At 35.4% G+C, this 20559-nt stretch overlaps 1 protein-coding gene and 1 long non-coding RNA gene across 2 annotated transcripts; one reads left to right on the top strand and one right to left on the bottom strand.

Moving 5' to 3' along the window:
- Positions 1–3517: 3517 nt before the first annotated feature.
- Positions 3518–5551, top strand: LOC113339090. The gene is made up of 4 exons (XR_003354953.1): positions 3518–3960; positions 4088–4331; positions 4987–5059; positions 5145–5551. It is a non-coding gene; the product is annotated as an uncharacterized LOC113339090 (long non-coding RNA).
- Positions 5552–5720: 169 nt separating this feature from the next.
- LOC113338599 (heat shock 70 kDa protein 18-like) lies at positions 5721–7694 on the bottom strand. The gene has a single exon (XM_026583981.1). It carries the CDS (start codon positions 7692–7694, stop codon positions 5721–5723), a length of 1974 nt encoding a protein of 657 aa, XP_026439766.1.
- Positions 7695–20559: the final 12865 nt, after the last annotated feature.

Here is a 20559-nt window from a genome sequence, read left to right as displayed (position 1 = left end):
TTGTCCTTGATTTTGGAACATGATCTCGGTTATCATTCTGATCTCTGATCAGGTTTCCGGTGAGGTGAAGTTAAGGTTTTCTGATTATCTTCTAAGTTGGTTATGGGTTAAGGCGGTTTAGAAGAGAATTAGAGAGAGATGAGAGAAAATTGTCTGAAGTTTATTTTCTATTATCAGAAAGACCTTGTTTAAATCATCATCATTTTCGACTATTTATACATGATATGAACACGAAAATTACATGTAGATGACTAAGCACTTGACAGCTTGGACTTGATAATTTCCTATCTTGTGCTTGTACCGACCTAGAACAACTATACGTTAAGATTACCCATCTTTTCAAGCCTCCTTTATGATGACATCATCGAGAATCTTCTTAGCTTCGAACCTGAACTCAGGTCTTCCATGCCTAGCTCTATGTCTATGTCTTGTTTGGTCGTCTATGGCTTGATTCTTGGACATTTGGTTCAGGTATTCGACGTCTGACCTCAGTTATATTACTATTTAGTTGTTAGTTCTCGGGTAGATGATCTTTTTATTCATCTACATGTACACGTACCAATGACCAGTTCGTGAATTTAGGGACCATATCACACGTAATATGTATGCATACATCTAAGCGCTTCACGAACTCATACCCTTTACAGTACGCGTACTAGATCCTTTACAGTACGCGTACTAGGTATGCGTATTTCACCAGTTCATGAATCCCGAACCTTAAGGTATGCGTACTAGGTACGTGCACCTACCTATATTCTGGAACCTCAGATGTTTCTGGTATGCGTAATGGTTCATGAACCATTGGCTATTTCAGAAAATCAGGTCACCGCAGTTCGTGAACCAGGTTCGTGAAATGTCCCATTCAGAACTCTACGTTAGTAAACTGGGTTCGTGAACCTACCTATATTTTATAACTTCATGTAACCATGGCTTGCGAACTGGTTCGCCAACATACCCTTAGTCCAAACTTCAATAGTTCTGATTTACTGTCTTTCGATGTTTTGAAACATTCCCAAATGCCATAGATATAAAATATCATTGCTTTGGAAATTTCCAATTGATCCATGTGACGCAAAAATAGTTCTTGAACAATAAATTGCTTCGAACTAAGATTTCCAAGGACCTATGAACATCTACTGCTTTAATCATATTATAACGTGTTTAACAAGACAAGTCGAAATTTCTTCTTTGCAATATTAAATCTACTAGAAGTCATACGACATAGTATCATATAGCTATAACAGTAATTTATGTGATTAGATAGAATGGTTCATTCTTCATATACCTCCTTGTTGATGAAGTTCTCCAAATGTCTTTGTTTGATCTTGAGTCTTCAATCTTCAAGGTATATTCAGTGATGTTTGATACTCAAATACCAACCTCTAAACTAGTCCAAGACTTAACTTTAGTAGACTGGAAATCAAGATATAGTTTTGTGCATATGACATTGACAACAAACTTGATATAACAAAACTTACGAGTTTGACCAAACAGTGCTCTAATAGTGCGGAAAAAGAAATAGCACAAGATACCAGAATTTTGGCTACGAGAAAAACCCTAGATGCAGAAAACCCCCGAGACATAGTCCAGTGTACACACCGTACAATATTAAACCGCTAAGGACACTAGCCTACTATCAGACTTCGTGCTGGAATGTAGTTGAGATCGAATTCACTCATCAAGGAACTCAATTTCAGTCGTACTCCTTACGTCTCTGAACCCAATGTGGTTATACAAATTGATTCTGTTAAATGAAGCTTGTCATGACCAATTAGTTGCGTCAACTTAAATGAAGATTTTCGATGCTAATCTGCCACTGTCAGAAAAGCCTATTGATTCCCTTTCGATATATGTTTGAATAAGGTATTTGAAATCTATTTACTGTATAACAATCCTCAAATAAAATATTCCATCAAATCTCTATGGATATATGGTTGCTTACTCTCAAATTCAAGAGATGAATATACACAAGCTCCTGAACTGAAAAGAAATCATAAAATTCTGCCGGGAATAGCCATGAAGTAGTTCACTAGTCAAGCCAACAAATATATAGTCCGTTGGTAAACTTCAAGTAGTGAAGGTTTATGCAAATACGTATTGTGAATATAATGGTAAATTAATATTGTTCAAACATGAATTTAAACTTTGACATGTATTCCTAACGAGTTCAAGGAATTAAACTGTGAAATTATCGCAACTTCAAATATTTTCATCCCTTCTCTACACTAGTGGGTGTCCATTTAATTTAGGAGAATTTATTCAAAAATAAGGAAAAAAGAGAAAATAACACAAAAGCTTATTCTTAATTAATATACACAAAAAGCAGATGTATATGTTTATAGAAAGGCTATAAGATCAATGTAGGGTACCAATATGTATTAGTAGGATTTGTATTCTCGATTCTCCTTCGAAATTGAAAACAAAATTACAGACTCCGCATTTGTGATACAGGGTCATAAACAAATATATAAATTTTATATTATGATACGGGTCAGAGATGATTTTACTATTTCCACCTTTGAAAAACCCACTATATATTAATGGTAACATAAGAAATGGGAATGAAATGTTATAACTCTCCTTTTTAATCCTTCTTGAACTTGATTTTCCAAGAAGTTTTAGATTAGAAGATCGACTTGTTGTTTTGATGATGGACGGATCTTTCGTAACTTTAAACTAGGATTCAAGGAACCCAAGGCTCTCTCAAGATCAATCAACTTGTGCAATTAGGATACACTTTTTTATTACCGTAAAGCAAAGAGAAATGAAAGAAAAAGCTTCCCAAACATCAAGAAATAAAACTTCGAAGATGATAAAGATATATTAGATATTTAGAGCCTTGGTAGAGGATTTTTTGAAACTTTTAGCAAGGATAAATGGAAACCGAGTCGTTTCCATGGGTTGGCTCCATCCTTGGTCCCCATAACCAGAACCACCAATCGCCACCACCGACCCCTGAACCCTTAGCCCTGAAGGGTTGTTAATATGTTTTTCTCGCATGTACAAAGTCACATGCATGCCAAGAAAACTACTTAACTGGTTTGGATGAAAAAGTTAACGAATTTAGACATTTTATATATTTTTGAAAACTTGGAGCATTCTCCAACCATTCCCCGAAAATGGAGCATTTTGACAATTTTCCCTAAAACGAATAGATGCATACCGGTATAATGTGGCCAACGGGCAGCTGCTCATCCGCGGATGTCATATCTGACAGGTAATAGAATCGGCCATTTAAATAGATTAGAAGAAGGTGATATGTAAATCTACATCCACCCATCTATTGCTCACCCCAATGAGAGAGCAAATCCGGCATTTCAGAGTTGCCTACTGAATGTGCAGTGATGCGCATCATATCACATGTCAACGTGCCAAATCGCAGAACCAAAGAAGTGTCAAAACAGATGCGCTACCCAGTACTGATGTAAACGAAGTGTAAACAATGTTTCCATCTATTTACCACCATTTAAACGATCCGGGGCCTGGGCTAGGGTTATTTCTTCTCCTCGCATCTACATCCTTGCAGAGCTTCTCTTCTTCTTTTCCTCTGGTTTAAGCCGCCTCATAAACTACCACCACCACAATCACACAGATCATGGCTTTTGATGTCGACGATGAACAAAATCAACAAGATCATGGCTCATTCTTTTTCTTACATTTTGGTTTTACCTAATTTACAATTGACTTCTGATCATATTCATTAGACTTGATAATTTTGTTTTGTTCTTTTTCTCAGTCAATTAATTTTCTTAATTTTTCATTTCCTGTGTGTGTGCTGTGACTAGTCTGCCAAAAAGAAATGAAGCTATTGGAGAAAGAAACACGAATCAGTGTGATCTCCCTGACTCATTCTGCTGTCTCATTGCTTCACTCTTTCCTTAGCTTGCTGGAATGATTGATTTAACCACTTTTCTAGTTGTATGGTGGGAATTGGGAACACATTAATGAGGAGGAGGTGATGTAAGTTTAATTTTCTTGTCCAAATCAAGAATTGGGAACACATCAAAAACTTAGAGGCTTAGAGCAGATTCAAACAACCATTGTGGCTTTAAAAGACTTGTTCTGATTTCATATTTGTCAAATGCAGGTCTTCTGAAAGAAGCCAAACAAAAAAAGACGAAGATAACGGATTTTAGGATCCAAATCCAGCTTCGTGAAAGCAACCATCAGAAGAATGAGGTACTCTGAACATGTGTACTGATGTTTGAAGAAGTCAGAGAAGAAGAAGAGCTTTAGTAACCTGTTATTGGTGTGTTTTATTAGAGTAAATGTAATTCTCTCACACTTGGTTACAGAGAGGGCTATGAAGAATCAAAATTTTGTCTCCAGTGGTGAGTTTTTTTGTCTAAGAATCAAACTTCTTGAATTTGGTAGATGGTAGAACATAAGATATAATAAGATGCACATTTGACTTGGTGTTGTATATGTGCTAGCTAATGAGTATTCAGGCAAACAAAACTTAGATGATTGTTAATATTTTGCTGTGGTGACAGCTTACAAGCTTAAGCTTGTAACTTGCCAAGTTGAGAATATCCGTACATTTGAATGTAGCTCATAGTAAGGAACTAGTAAATCCTTCTTAGAATGAAATTCTGAAGCAATCAATTAACAATTGAATGATAGATTAGCTAGACCTTGTTTCATGTGATGCTTGTCTAATGTTTATGGGAGTTAGTGACTTTATATCGCTGGTGGCAATGTTTTTGCGGTACTTAGACTGAATGACTCAAAACTCCGTCCAAATAAACCATAATTATATCATACTATATAGAGGTGTTAGAATTCGACATAATCTTCAATGTTATATCGAAGAAACATAATTTTGGGTTCCTTGGGAAAAAACAGCATTATCTGGAATCAAGATTGTTATATAAATATTCAAACCTGTATTTTGGACTAAATGTTTATGTTTGTTACCTTCCATTCGAAAATTCCTATATACTTGTATTGTACTTTGCCTTACCTAACGAAACAACCTATTTTCAGGCTGAACTAGTGAATAGAAGGAACCAGGCGACGAAACAAGTGAATAGAAGGAACCAGAGGCTCTCCCTGCAAGGTTCAATCTCTTTCTCTCTTGTTGTTCTTGTGTCGAATCCCTTAGTGTTGTGAGTTTCTGAAAGATTTTTTGCGTATGGGCTTAGGGGCAAAAATTTTACACCCCAAGCTAGATTTGGACCTTCCACTGTCCAGCTGGTAAAATGAGAGCTGTGGCTAAGACATTAGAAGAAGAATCAAAGTCTAAAATTGGACAAGCTAGCAGTGATGGTGACGATGAAGAACCAGAGAGCAGAGCCAATGCCTTTACCAAAAGATACTGGCACCTGTTCCCCCGAGTTTGCAGGGCAAGAATGATCCAAGTAAATAGGGTCTAAAATTTCGCAGGTGAAAATGTGAAGCATTTAACATGTGTTGTCTGGAAACAAAAACATACTGTATTACTGTTGTTGATTATGCTTGGTTAAGCCACACAATTATTTCTCTTGTAATCTAAAAACAATGCAATGTGTTCGATGTTTTATGATATCTATACAGAACAATTTTTGAATTATTTGTGAAACTGAATACAGATCTTTCTGACACATGATATGTCTATCTACTAAACAAAGGATTAAAACAACAAAATGATTTACATCTACAGCATGACTCTAGTTTTGGCTTACTGAGCAGACAGAAATTTATACCATATACATCCAATTGTTTCAGATATTCTTATTCTCTTAGTTGGGGCCTCTTCTCTCATGTAAAATCAGAAAATATGTCCTCTGCAGTTCATCCAATTTAAGCTCAGAAGCTCTTACTTCTGGCAGTTCACTATTCTGCAACCATGTCTCCGCATCTTCTAATGCCGCTCTTAGCCTTTCATACTGACTAGCACTGAGACCCACAGAAAAATCATCTGGCACATCTCGCGACATATGTTTATCAACAAAAAGCCACACCTTCAGTCTCGCCTCTAGCTTCATTCTGTTACTTTCCTCCTGTTCTGGATTCTCCATATCTCTTCCAAATTGATTGAGCTCGTCAGGCGTTAGACTTCTGTTAGTCACCTGCCTAGCCAATTGTCTATGACTTCCATCCTCAGCAGCCTCAGCAGTAGTTACATTTAAAATCCCATCATGATCAACAACAAAACTTATAGTAATGTTTGGTAATCCCATTTCAGTTGCTTGAATACCATCAAAGATGAAATAACCGATAAGATTGTTGTCCTCCATCTCGTCATCTTCACCTTCATAAACCCCAACAGAGAGTCTTGTCACATCCCTTGCAGGTGTGAAAGGATGTGTTCTTACAGTTGGAATCACTGTGTTTCTGCGAATCAAGTTAGGTAATGTTAAAGTACTTAAAGTTAGTGGCGCAACATCTGTAATTGAAATGCCATTCAGCAGCGGATTACTCAGTGCTTCCCCACTCCAAATTGCTGCTTGAATTGCTGCTCCTTGAACAACAGCCGCATCTGGATTCATAATCTCACAAAACCCTTGTGCATGTCTACAAAATACTCCTAGCATTTCTCGAATTCTCGAAATTCTAGTACTTCCACCAACAAGAATAACTTCATGAAATTTAAAAATCCCTGAAATTTGAACACACTGGTCAACTTCTTCCTCACATTTATTAAACAATTCCTGGCATTCCTCAGCAAACACATTTTTTGTTACTGGAACACTCAATGGAATTGCTTTTCTTCTGTTTGTGAAATTCGACGTAAGAACGTAATAAGAATCGACAAAGACTACTGTTTGTTTATCATGAGGATAATCTAGAAATCTTTTAGCATCTTCACATGCAAACCTTAATCTGCTCTTAGATCTTGCACTTACACAAATATCTTCATCATTCTGTATCTCTTCGAACTTATCAGAACAGTACAAAGATAATTCATCAGTGAAATCTTTACCACCAAGATGAGTATCACCTGCAACAGATTTCACCTGATACGTATTCCATCCATCTTTGATGTTGACAACCGCAACACTCAATGTTCCTCCACCAAGATCGAATATCAACACATTCTCCTCATCTTCTTGAGGGATTCTTGCTTCAACACCATGCTGCTGTTGGTCTTCTCTTGATTTCTTCATCTTCTTAAGCCATCCATAAGCAAGTGCAGTTGCTGAAGTTTCATTAATAAGACGTGAATCCTCAAAGCCAGCCATTGTTGCTGCTCGTTTAGTTGCTAATCTCTGAGCATTATTATAACAAGTTGGAACACTAATCACAGCTTTAACAATTGCATCTCCATTATCAAGACCTAGACCTTGTTCTGCAATTTGTTTCAATTTCTTTAAAATCATACACAAAAGCTCTTCAGCAGAGAATCTCTTTAGGTGATTAAAAGATCGAACAACGACACTAAGTTCATCACTATTGCTTATTGGATCTTCAATTATTGCAACTGAGCTACGAAGAATGTCAAGTTGAGTATCATTATCTGAAAATTTAGCCCCAATTAGACGCTTGACATCAAGAACCGTGTTTAATGGATTGTTGTCAACTCCATCAAATGCTTCATCACCAACTATGTGTTCTTCTGTGTAATCAGTGAATGCAATGCAAGATGGAATTCTGGTGATTCTTAATTCTTCTCCGATCCAAAATCCAACTCTACTGCATGTAGTACCTAAGTCGATGCCAATTACCCTCACGTTCTTGGACTCCATTGATGAACTACTTCCAATTTCTTCCATTATTCATGAAACAGAGTGCTGATGAGTGTATTTTGAGAGTAAAGAAGAAGAATTTGAGAGAAAAGAAGAAGAAGAATTTTGAGAAATAGATGAAATCTGAGAGTTAGGGTTCATATACTAAAAAGACTGGAAGTTCAAATAGAGAGTAAATATAGGAAAAAGGCGGTTTAGAAATTGCCAGTTAATTCACCCTAAGGTTTTATCACACTTTCCTTACACCGCCTTTCACTCATAAAAGACTCAACTCCGATGTATGATTTGTAGTGTGACCACTCGAGCTAGGTACCCTGGACTTGCCATGCTTTGAAATTTTGAAACGATCTAAAGTTGGACAGAATCCTAAAAGGGACATTGATTTAGGTAGTACAACAATAGTGTTGCAATTTGGATAAAAGATGAATTAAAATTACAAGTTTTTCATTGAAGAATTTTTAGGACACTTTTGTTGACTCTCTCAGCAAAACGCAAAGGAAAGTTTAGTTGAGCATTGGCTTGTTTTGTGCGCAGTGGCCCATGGGTGAAGTTATAATACTATGAAGTGTAATTCTGAGCCGCTAAATTTTGCATCCATTTAAGTGCATCTGTATGAAAGCAAATCAGCTCATAGGTGCATCGTTAGTGCAGGCCTGCACATTGTGCACGGATGAGCAAGATGTACTAGTCAAAGTGGCAAATTACAAAACCAAAAAGATTAGAGGTCAAAACATGTTCCACATTTACACACACTAGTGATGTAAATGGAGTGTAATTAATTTTTTCACTTCTCTATCTATTTACTAGTACTATTTAAATGATATTTCTTAGGGTTTATTCCTCTCCTCAAATCTCATTTCTTACCGCTCTCCACCTCTTCCTCTGTTTTATTTACGCCATCACAAAAACCACCACCACCATCACTGGATGATCAACAACAACAAGATATTCAAATACCATTTCTTTACCCTCTTTAGGGTTTGAGCCAGATGAGATGAGCAAATCTGAGATGGGAAAAAAACAACTGGATTTTTGTAGGAGATTGGCTGGTTTGAAGATAAAATTTTAGAAATATTCCATGTGTTTGATGATTTCTTAGATGAAAATTGTTTTGACCATAAATTTGTGAATCAAAGTGTATAATGCTTCGCTTCTCTAGTACGTCTCCTTTTTTATCCTGGCGTTATTAGGGGCTATCCTGAAAGAATTTTGGGCGACTTTTTTATTCCCAACTCATATAAAAGGTTATGGGATGTCCAAATTTGCAGAGATTACCAAAGTACTGTTATATAATCGGCAGTTAAGAAAGTGATATTATCTATCGATTACTAATATTTTCAATGTTGTGGTCGTTAGCAATCAGTAGATAGGTGAAGTTCATAAATAACTTCATAAACTACCGATTACTCTAGTTCCCAAATTCAAAAAAAAAAATGAGATTTTGGCAAAAACAAAATTTGGGGCATCTGAATAATCGGAGGTTATATTACCTTATTTACCTACCGATTATAGTAGTTCCCAAATTCGAAAAATTTGTGATTTCGGCAAAAGCAAAATTTGGGGCAACTTTATAATCAGAAATTAATAAATATCACGAGTCTACCGATGGAGAAAAATAGAGAAATGCAAAATTCCACTAGTTTTTGAAAATTTTGAATTTGGGGCACTAGCACAATCGGAAGTTAGTTTAACTTACTAGACTACCGATTATATAGTCGGTCATCTTCTAAATAGAGCCGTTGGTACTCTGTAGGTTAGATGCATCGTTAGCTTCGATATCGGTTGATTCTCCGGTTTCCTCCATGAAAGCGTTGTCTAGGGTTTCCTCTCCATAAAAGTTTGGATTATTCAACATGTACCCCAAATCATCTTCTCTTTATAGTAGTGAAGCTTCAACATTATGTTCTTCACCTTCTTCTTCGTACCCATCAATGTTTCTTGTTCATTTAAGAAAAATGGTAAACTCCCACTTCTTCTTCTTTCTCTTCTTCTTCTCTCTCTCTCACCAAAAACTAAAACCAAACAATAGGAAAAAGTTTCCTAAAACAAATTATATGCACCTTAACGGTCGATTATATAGTTAACTACCGATTATATACACCGAAACTACCGATTATAAGACAAGCTACCGATTGTATACACAAACACACCCGATTATGGAATTGACTACCGATTATTGGCTTCATAGAAAAAAAAAGGAAACAAATCAAATTAAACTACCGATTGTAGTTTTATCTACCGGTTGTGGAGGGTAAAATTGTCATTTTGAAAAATCGGAGATAAGGGGTAACTTAGATTTATGCTTGGGTGGACTTTTTTGTCTTTTTGTGTCGCCCCAAATTCTTTCAGGGTAGCCCCTAATGACGCCAAGTTTTTTATTATTAGAGTACTATGTGACTGAAGGAGTAAAAATGATTTATTGTGACATAAGAAATATTAAGGTAATGCAAAGTTGTATTATGAAATAACATTTGATCCGTTTACAGACTGAATTCCAGCTCTCTGTTGTTGGGAAACAATATTCATTCTATTAACTTTTATTTTTAAAGTTTTTAACTAAATAATAAAATTAATTTTTATTTTCTTTGTGAATAAAAATCTTATTAGTCCCACATCGGGGAATTCCTCTTCTTAAGTTGTATTATTCCATTATATAAACAAATTCTCTATTTTTATAAAATCTATGAGAAAGGGGTTTCTCTATATTTTAGAGAGACCCATAAAAGAAAATATTTTTATATTGTTTTGTTAAACGTTGGCGATTTTCCTTAAGGGTTTTTTCGGAGTTTCCAAACTCAAGTTGAGCATCTACTACATATGCTAGTAGTAGGTGTAATATGGTGTTTTATCCTGGAGATATCCCTCCTGTGAGGGATATAGCATCACTCTTGAGTTTAGCCGGGCGCTAATCTCTTAAGGACAGCATATTGAACACGTAACTCACTCTGTTTTTCCAAGTTTTTCCTTGTTGATGTTGCGGAGATTTAGGGAGCTCGTCTTTTTCGTCAAATCGATCATACCCACTATAAAGAAGCGAAGTATCAATAACTTTTTCTTATTTGACTTTTACTTCTTTTTTATTATTGTACCCAACAATCTTAAGGCATTCGAGTTTGTAATAATCATGGATGTTAATTGTGGAGTGAAAAACAGAAAATGAATTTTTGGTCAGCTGTAGAGTTTCGAATTTATCTCGTAACGTAGAAGGAATTTCGATGAACCCTTTTTGGCATAATGTAGTAGACATCCTTATAGTTACCCACACAAAATTTCAGTATTTTTGGATTTGTAAAAGTAATTTTTTGATATTTTACAAAACAGAGAAACATTCCTGTAAAATTCTAACGAGCAGAAATCAGTTGTTGACTGAATTAGTTTTTATGGGGTAACCATGAGTTTTTTGAAATGATGAATTAAACGAAGTTTGTAGATCTAGAAGTTATCTTCAAAACTCATATTTTATTTTCCGATTCGGAACTAAGTTTTGTGAGATGTGGTGTATTAGGTGATTGGGAAATTACAGTGTCCCTAGGCGCATGTGGATGAACACAAGTCTTCCAAAGATGACAAAGGCGGGAACATCAAACGTAACTCTAAGAGTAGCCTTCATAAGAAAGGCATGTTTCGTAAACCTGAATCCGGAATTACTTTAATTAAGGGTGATTGTTATGTTTGTAAAATTCCTAGCCATACGCAGTAAATTGTAAACAACGCAAAAACCTTAATAAGTAGAAAGTTAATGCTAATTTAGTTGAAATAAACTAGAACGAGTTCAGTGGAATGATGTCGGAAGTATTTAATAACCAATATGAGATATTGGTGGGTGGACTTTGGAGCCATTAAGAATGTTTGTTGAAACCGAGACCCGTTCACCTCCTATCAGAGGATAGGGGATGTCGAGAAACTCTATATGAGTAACTCATCTGCGACAGAGGTTGCATAAAAGGGAAAGGTCGGGCAGAAGCTCATATATGTAATATTCTCACATTGAATGAAGTTTTCATGTTCCGGGCATATGCAAGAATCTTGTATCTTGTTCTGTTGTAGATGGTAAAAGATTTAAGATTTTACTTGAATCTAGAAAACTTGTTGTAACTAGGCAATGATTTTTTAGGCAAGGGTTATAAGACTTTGGGTCTATATAAGCTTAAAGGAAAAACTTATAAGACTTTAGGTCTATATAAGCTTAAAGGAAAAAATGATGAAGTGAACATAGTTGATTCTTGTTATTTGTTTGTGTGATTGAATTTTTTGCATGGTAGACTTTGATCCGCAAACTTATAAGTCAATGCATAAACTGGCTAGCATAGGCTGCATACCTAAATTTAGTTTGGATATTGAATACAAAAGATAAATCTTCGTAGAATCAAAAGAATCAAAATATGCTATAAAACCATTTAAAAAAATTGTTCAGAGTAATTCTAATCCCTTAGAATTAATTCAGTTAGACCTAGTTGACATGAAATCAACCTAAACTAAAGTGGTTTACAACTTTCATAGATGATTGTACGAGCTACTATCTTGTATACTTCCTTAGGGGTAAGGACGATGCCTTATAAGCTTTAAGAGTATAAATTTGAATTGAAAGCGAAGTATATGTTACGACTAGAAGGGTTAGGTCTAAACGTGATGGCAAGTATAAAATTCATATAGGAGAACTTTACTTGTTAAATGGCATTGTTAATGAGATCATACCTCCTTATTCATCATAGTTTAATGGTATAATTGAAAGTAAGAAAAAAACCCATTAAGGAGATGATCTATGCCATGTTGATTAAAGGATTAACCGCCAACTTGTGGGTGGGGTGGGGGGGGGGGGGGGGGGGGGGGGTCATCCTCTAAATTTGCTATATACCGAATAGAGTAATTTTTAAAGGATCATATAAAACTCCATATGAGTATGGAAAGATTGGAAACCTTCTTATGCATATGTCTAAGTGTGGGGGTGTTTAGATAAAGTAGTTATTCATTCTCCTAAGAGAAATAAGATAGGAACGAAACTATTGATTGTGTCTTCATATGGTATCCAGAATACCCTACTGCTTATAGTTTTTGGTTGTGAGTTATGTTATTTCTGACATTGGTGTGAATATTTTTATGGAGTCTAGGTATGTTGAGTTCTTTGAACATGTTTATTTGGAAACCTATCTCTTCTTAGGGATGTTTTGTTGGTCCCCTAGATGTCTTTCAACTAGTCAGAATATACCTTCGAAGGAAGATGAAGTAGCATTGATCCTAGGAGAAGTAAAATGATTAGATCTGAGACTTCTTATGGACCTGACTTCATAACATGCTTAACTTAGTCTGTTCTCCAGATTTGTAAAGAAGCCTTGACATCTACTGAAACCCCCATTCTGGTAAGAATCTCTACTTAGTAATGAAATGGATTCAATCCGTCATAACCATACTTGGGAGCTTGCTAGTTTACCTCCAGGGAGTAAGACCATAGGATATAAATGAGTCTTTAAGAGAAAACGTAAGGAAGATGTAATTGTGGAAAATTATAATACTAGGTTGGTAGATAAAGACTTTAAACTAAAATAAGGTATACATTTCCTTGATTCTTATTCACCTGTGACGAGAATTACTTCCGTTGAGATGTTAATTGCTATTGCTTCCATGAACAATTTAGAGATACATCCGATGGATGTTAAGACAGGTTTTATAAAACCGTGAATTGGATAAAGATATTTACATAAACCAATCTGAGGACTTTGTAGTGAAAGGTTGTGAAGACAAAGTTTGGAAGTTGAACAAATCTTTCTATAGTTTTCAAATAAGCACGTAAGCAATGGCATGAAAAATTTGATCATGTGATAATGAGTAGTGGATTTAAGTTAATGAATCTTACAAGTATATTTGCAAAAAACTTGTTAAGGATGCCTGTGTGAATGTATGGTTCTATGTTGATGATATGATTATACTTGATACAAACATAGATGTGATTAATTCCACTAAAAACATGCGCTGAATGAGAATGTTGACTTGAAATACTTAGGCGCTGTTGATGTAATCTTAGGGATGAGGATTAGAAGATAATCTAACATTTATAGTCTTAATTGTTCTCATTAGAAGATAATAGGCGTTATTTCCATTGATTGGATAAAGTCCAAAGAGAATATCGCAGACCCTTTGATGAAAGGTTTGTCTAAAGAGAAAGTTAGTGCTGCATTGAGGGGGATGGGACTGAAGCTCATTAAATAAAAATTGCCATGAAGGATTCTCAACTTTGCTAACTGGAGATCCCAAGATCAAGGTTTCAAATGAGACAACTAATTTGTGGTGATTAAAAGTATGCAAAGAGAATTACATTATCTGTCCCTCCCTATGGTTTTTTGTTGTGATAGTGTGACTGTATGTGAAGGATGACTTTTAAGAAGTCTTAATGAGTTTTGTAGTTTCAATTTAAGATTGAAGTGGGGTGTAGCAGTAACACTCTTTATGGAAACTCACCTATCTGAATGAGGAAGTGGGGCCGCTTCCTATGAGAATATGAGCTTTGATTATCCAAAGCATTCTGAGAAACAGGATATGTCCAGGGCCAAATTGGACAAAACGGCACGAGCTTGGCAGCAACCTTGAAGATATCATCCGCGGTTGTTACCGTGAATTACATCAACCGCTAGCAGTTCAAGACATCACGTTCACTGTCTCTATCAAGTAGTTTCGGTAATATCTCATTTCAAGACCTCATGGACACCTCTGCCTAAAATGGTATTTCCTGTATTTTTTATGTGATTTTTGTTTTGATGGTTTTGGTGTTACTGGAACTTAGGACCTAAGGGTCACTAAGGGTTCACTAATTCATGCTTTTTCACTTTGGTGAAAGAACGTTTAAAATCACTCCTGAGAAACTAAAGATGAAAGCTCTTTATACTACTATGATTTATGCAATCCATAGTATGACCCTTGGGTCAACACACTTCTGTGTGATGTATAAGTGACTAGTATGATTTCAACACAGGGACGGTCCGTATGTCGTCAGTTCGGTCAGAAAGGGTCGGGATTAAAGTGTTGATTTACTAATATCTATCTGTGTTTTTCATGTTATACCGAAGTTTTCATTTATGTGGGGGATTGTTGGGAAACAACATTCTATTAACTTTTATTTTTAAAGTTTTTAACTAAATAATAAAATTAATTTTTGTTTTCTTAATTTGTGAATGAAAATCTTATTAGTCCACGTCGGAGAATTCCTCTTCTTAAGTTGTATTATTCCATTATATAAACAAATTCTCTACTTTTGTAAAATCTATGGGAAAGGGGTTTCTCTATATTTTAGAGAGACCCCTAAGGGAAAATATTGTTATATTGTTTTCCTAAGCGTTTGCGATTTTCCTTAAGGATTTTTTCGGAGTTGCCAAGCTCAAGTTGAGCATCTACTACATATACTAGTAGCAGGTGTAATAGGGTGTTTTATCCTGGAGATATCCGTCCTGTGAGGGCTATAGCATCACTCTTGAGTGTAGCCGGGCGCTAATGTCTTAAGGACAGCGTGTTGAACACGTGACTCACTCTGTTTATCCAAGTTTTTCCTTATTGCTGTTGCGGAGATCTAGGGAGCTTGTCCATTTCGTCAAATCGATCACACCCACTATAAAGGAGCTAAGTATCAATAACTTTTACTTATTTGATTTTTTCCTTCTTTTTGATTATTGCATCCAACATCTGTATCATTATGAAATAACAACCTTTCTTATTAGACTTGAATATATTGATAAAGTCACTGAAGTTATAGAGGTCGGAAGTTTCTTTAGTTTTTGTCTAATGCCTGTAATTCAGTAACACTCTGGAAATTTTGGAATGTTCACTTGATGTTCTACTAAACCAATGTACCCTGGCTTGTTTCAAGAGGTATGAAACTAAAATCAAATTTCAAATCAAACATACGGTCGTATGGTATCATCATCCTTTAGTCTCTCAAGTGGACAAATAATCGTGTTTTTAGGATAAAAGTGAAAAGAAACAAACCATTTACTCAAGTCCTTCAAAATTTATTTATTTTATTTCTTTTTGATAAACACAGATTTTATTACCTTCAAGAGGGGTAAAATTTTGGTCTTTTGCCAAAAGGTTACAAACGGCAGCAGAAAATTTATGATCTGCTTATACTGCATTAACAGTTTCTCTAACATCAGAAGCTTAAGGACAAATAAATGAATAATCATGTTCATTCTCTTCTTTAGAGTTTAGACAAATGAAATGAAGGCAATAACAACTGAGAAGAGTAGTCTTCACGCTAGGCCCATTACTTGAATCTAATATGCCCCAATTACAACAAAACTGTCGGCACTTCACGGCGATTAAAACTCTTGTATCTTATAGGTCACTTAAGAGTTCAGCAGCCATGGCTTACATCTTTTAATACTGCCTAACATTGCGCCAACACACTAAATGATAGATCTAATAGTAATGATGAATTGCAACTAATTAACAACCGGCCAACTTAGTGTGAACGAGGGATGTGGGCTCTGTGGATAGGGTGACTAAACTGAGTCGACTCAGTTCTTTCTTTCTTCAATCGTCTATTGATTTTCTCACGATAGTATCTTTTATTGAAGATCAGGGTTCAGGGTTCAGGGTTTTATGTCCATAAAATAAGTTTTTACTTGTTAAAATCTGGATATCTTTGATTTTGATATTATTAGTCTGAAAAGATATTACTAACTAAAATTTTTTTTTCTCCTATTGCTTGCAGTTGGATATCCCAGATGATGTTTATCATGTTTACAGTTTTGATTCAAGCGTTTGCAAAAGTTGTTCTGATGTTTTTTGAAGCTATTGTGTTCCTACAGTTTGCCATTTTTGGTTCTCTGGAATTTCTTCTCTGCCGATTCACATCAGCAACTCAGTGGGTCGTAGGATGTCGCGTCTCTGCGGAATTCAAATTTCAAAAACGTTACAAGGTTTTTCCGTTAATTACTCTCGTGATTATCGGTAGTCTTCACATCTACTTCCCTTCTTTTTCTGAAGCATATTTTCTTATTGAAGGAAATTTTTAGTCAAGAATATTCTCACAGTTACGGGGTAATAGGAATAATATCTATCACAATTCATTTCTTTCACTGGAATTTCTAGGGTTACAGTTCTATTAATGTGGTATTTCACATGATCCTATTCATTTCAATAATACTCTTTTAGTGTATCATATGTCAGTCCCTTATCAAATGGCCGATGATGATGTTAATTCAGTTTCAGATCTGGCTACTAAGTTTATGCAAGTTGCGTTGGATCTTGGTTACGTAGATGAAGTTGTTTATCATCGGTATAATAATGTTTAGGAGAAGGATGAAATTGAAGAGGAGTTCAGTCTTGTTGGTAAAATTTTTATTGAAGGAAAAATGGGTTTGAAGACTGTGGAGAAGTATCTTGGTTTCACTTGGAATTTTATTCCAGTAGGTGATGTCAAAGTTTTTGAGCTGGATAATAATATTATGGAGTTTAGATTCAAGGGTCAAGATAATTAGGATTATTCTTTTTTGATACTCGTCCTCGGAGTATTAATGGGTTCCTTGTTAATCTTCGTTATTACAATTCTGAGGTTATCTATCAAGAATTGGACCGGGGAAAGCAATGTTTTTGGATCCAAGCAAAGAAAATACTTCCAAAGCATATGAATGTGAAATCCATTACTAAATTAAGGAACATTGTGGGTGAAGTTTTGGCTATTGAACCTGAGGATGTTGTACCAGTTGGAGGTGATCCTGTTAAAGTGTGTGTTCAACTTGATATCAATTATCCTTTGAGAAGGGGTTTTATTTCCATAACTAATGCAAGGTCAACTAGATGGAACAAGCTCTTTTATGAAAACAACCAACAAGATCTGTCCTAAATATTTCATTATTAATCATACAAAAGGAGCTTGTACGGATGCTAGACTATTTAACTAAGGCTCATGCTAAACCTCATTTTTTTTGGGGAGAATTGAAAAAAGGTGAAAGGAAGCAATTATTGATTACTAGAGAAGTGGATCAAGTACCTAATTACTCTAAAAGGAATGACAATAAGGGTGCTATTTTTGTTCCTCCAAAAGATGGCTATGTTGTAAGTTCTAGTTTTGTCTGTGAAGGAGTATACGATGATCTTGCTGAAGGGGAAAGGTTAGGTAATAGGTAGAGAAATTATTATCTAGAGTTTCATGTTTTGGAACATGCTGATAATAGTAATGGAAAACTAGTGAACACACAGACAACCCACATGGTCACAACAAGGGATATCCAAAATGACAGTACTAAGGAGACTAAGGTAACTTCTATAAAATCTTATCTTTCAATTATTTTTAAGTTTTTATCTTTTAAGATTTTTTTCTTGGAATGTGCAAGATATTGCAAATAAGTTTACTAAAAACCAGTTCCAAAATTTGGTTAAAACTAAAAATCCTGACTTTATTTTTCTTTGTAAAACAAAATTTGATGAGGAAAGAATGATCTCAGTTTCCCAATCTGTTCATTATCCTAATTTTTCTTGCATTGATAGAGTCAGATACGCTGGAGGTCTTATTCTCATGTGGAAAAATGGTATTGATGATGAAGTTATTAGGTGTGAAAATAATATTATTCATGCGTTGATTCAATTGTATCCTGGTAAACCTAATTAGGTTCTTATACTATTCATATATGGTTCTATTTATAATGAGCCCAAGAAAACCCAATGGAATTTTCTATCTGAATTTAGTAAAGATGTTCAACAACCTTGGTTAGTTCTAGGTGATTTGAATTTCCATTTAGATGGAAATAATAATAACTCTGATGTTTGGGTTCAAAATGAAAATTGGGTATGGAGGTAGGAATTATACTTATACTAGTAATTCTTATGGTACAAGGACTAGGAAAGCTAGATTGGACATGGTCCTTAGTAATAATAATTGGTCCTTGAATTTTCCTAATGCTAAACTGCTGCACTTTAATTTTATTGCCTCTGATCATTGTCCGGTGTTGCTTATAACTATTCTCATATCTAAGCATTTATGGATACCATTTAAATTCTTCGGGACTTGAATAGAACATAACAATTTTAAGCATAATTTTGAAAATCCTTGGAATGTTGATGTATAGGGTAGTCCTTCCTATAAATTGAACCGAAAACAACATAGTGCAATAATAACATCATCTCAGTAGAATATGATGGAGTTTGGTGATATCCAACAAAACTTTAATAATCTTCAAAATATGTTAGAATCTGGTCAAAATGATTCTAGCTCTACTGATCAGCATGCTAGAGTCAATTTTATTACCAGTGATCTGGAAAAATAGTATAAAATTCAATTTGATTCTAGGTCTACTGATCAGCATGCTAGAGTCAAGTTTATTACTAGTGATCTGTAAAAATGGTACAAAATTCAATCTGGTTTCTTGTTTTTCTAATCCTGCTTTGCTTGATCATTATTTTGACATTGTACCTAGAGTTACTACTATTGCTGATAATGAATTGCTTTATGTTATTCATAATGAATTGGAAATAGAAAATGTTGTTAAAAATATGCCTGCATGGAGTGCTCCTGGTCCATATGGATTCCAAGTAGGGTTTTATTAATCTTAGTGACATCTTGTTGGTAAGGATATTTTTGATTTGGTTCAAAGGTTTTTTCATAGTAGTCACATGCCTAGAAGTCTTAATAGGTCTTATATTTCTCTTATTAAAAAGTGTAAAAGTCCAAAATTACCATATGAGTTTAGACCAACTGGTCTCTGTAATGCTTCTTATAACCTTGTGTCTAAGATATTAGCTAACAAAATTAAACCTCTTCTCAATGTGACTACTCGTTTTCCCGTAGTCTACGAAATGTATACAGTCCGGAGAATCAGATACTAAGTAGTATCGATGCTTCAGTTGAACTGATGATGCTAAGTAATAAAAGATATCGAAGATCACAACAATAATAAAGAACACTAATGTAAAGTAAATGCTACTAAGTTATTATGAGACACAAGATATTACGTGGTTCGACTTTCGTCCACATCCACGGGGTAATGAGTGATTTGTTTGTATTAAGTTGTAGTGTTTACAAAAGATCTTACATGCTTCCCAAAGTAATATAGGTAACTCAAGTTGAAGTCATTACTTAAGTTCTAAACATTAAAGAGGTATAAGCTTAAGACTAGATCTTCTTCTCCTCGGAATTGAATGCCTTTAGTTTGTTGGTGAGGATTGGTATTTATAGCCCCTTCTGCTCCAGGTATATCTTTGCTGCCTCTGGGTCCATCGTTTCCTGATATAGCTTTCGTACAGATGGTACCTTCGTTCGCCGCGTGCTTTCTCCAGTCGAACTCTACCACCTCAACTGACCCACGTTCCTTCCGGAACTTCCAACCTTAGTACAGATTGTACCTTCGTACACCGCCAACCTCTGCCAATCTGGTTCCGCTACATCATCTCTCTCGATGTTCTTTGATTATGCGTGTAGATAAGAGATTTGGGTATTTAATACTGATTGGATATGTCAACTACCTATGTCCCTTCGCCAGCTGCCTCCCCATAGACTAGGCTTTTACTTCTTTCTTCTTAGCCGTCGAGGCATCCTTTCTTGGGACGAGATAAAGTAGATCTATGAAGGTATCCTTTGTCACTTGGATTCCTCTCTATAGAGAGGGTTACACAGTTATCTTGTATGCGGCTACTACGATCGTAACACGTGCTCTCTAGAATATTGGTATTCACAGTTTACCCATTTTCTTTCATATTATACCATTTGGTAGGATTGGAAGAAAACTCCCGTAACGCCGCCAATTTTGCACGTACTGATTGGGTGGTTCCCACATGTCCTTTCATGCAATAACTTCTCCTTGAATTTCGAGACATACAAACTTTTGGATTCTCCAGCCGCCTATAAGAAGAGAATAAAGAGGAGGAATTTTCATCAACTCCTTTTCTTCCTCTCGAACTGTCGCTCTCT

This window comes from Papaver somniferum, unplaced genomic scaffold (genome assembly GCF_003573695.1).
Source record: "Papaver somniferum cultivar HN1 unplaced genomic scaffold, ASM357369v1 unplaced-scaffold_19, whole genome shotgun sequence".
In the NCBI taxonomy this organism is placed as follows: Eukaryota; Viridiplantae; Streptophyta; class Magnoliopsida; order Ranunculales; family Papaveraceae; genus Papaver; species Papaver somniferum.
The sequence above is the reverse complement of the archived record's forward strand: the minus strand, read 5'-3'. Positions and strand labels throughout refer to the sequence as shown.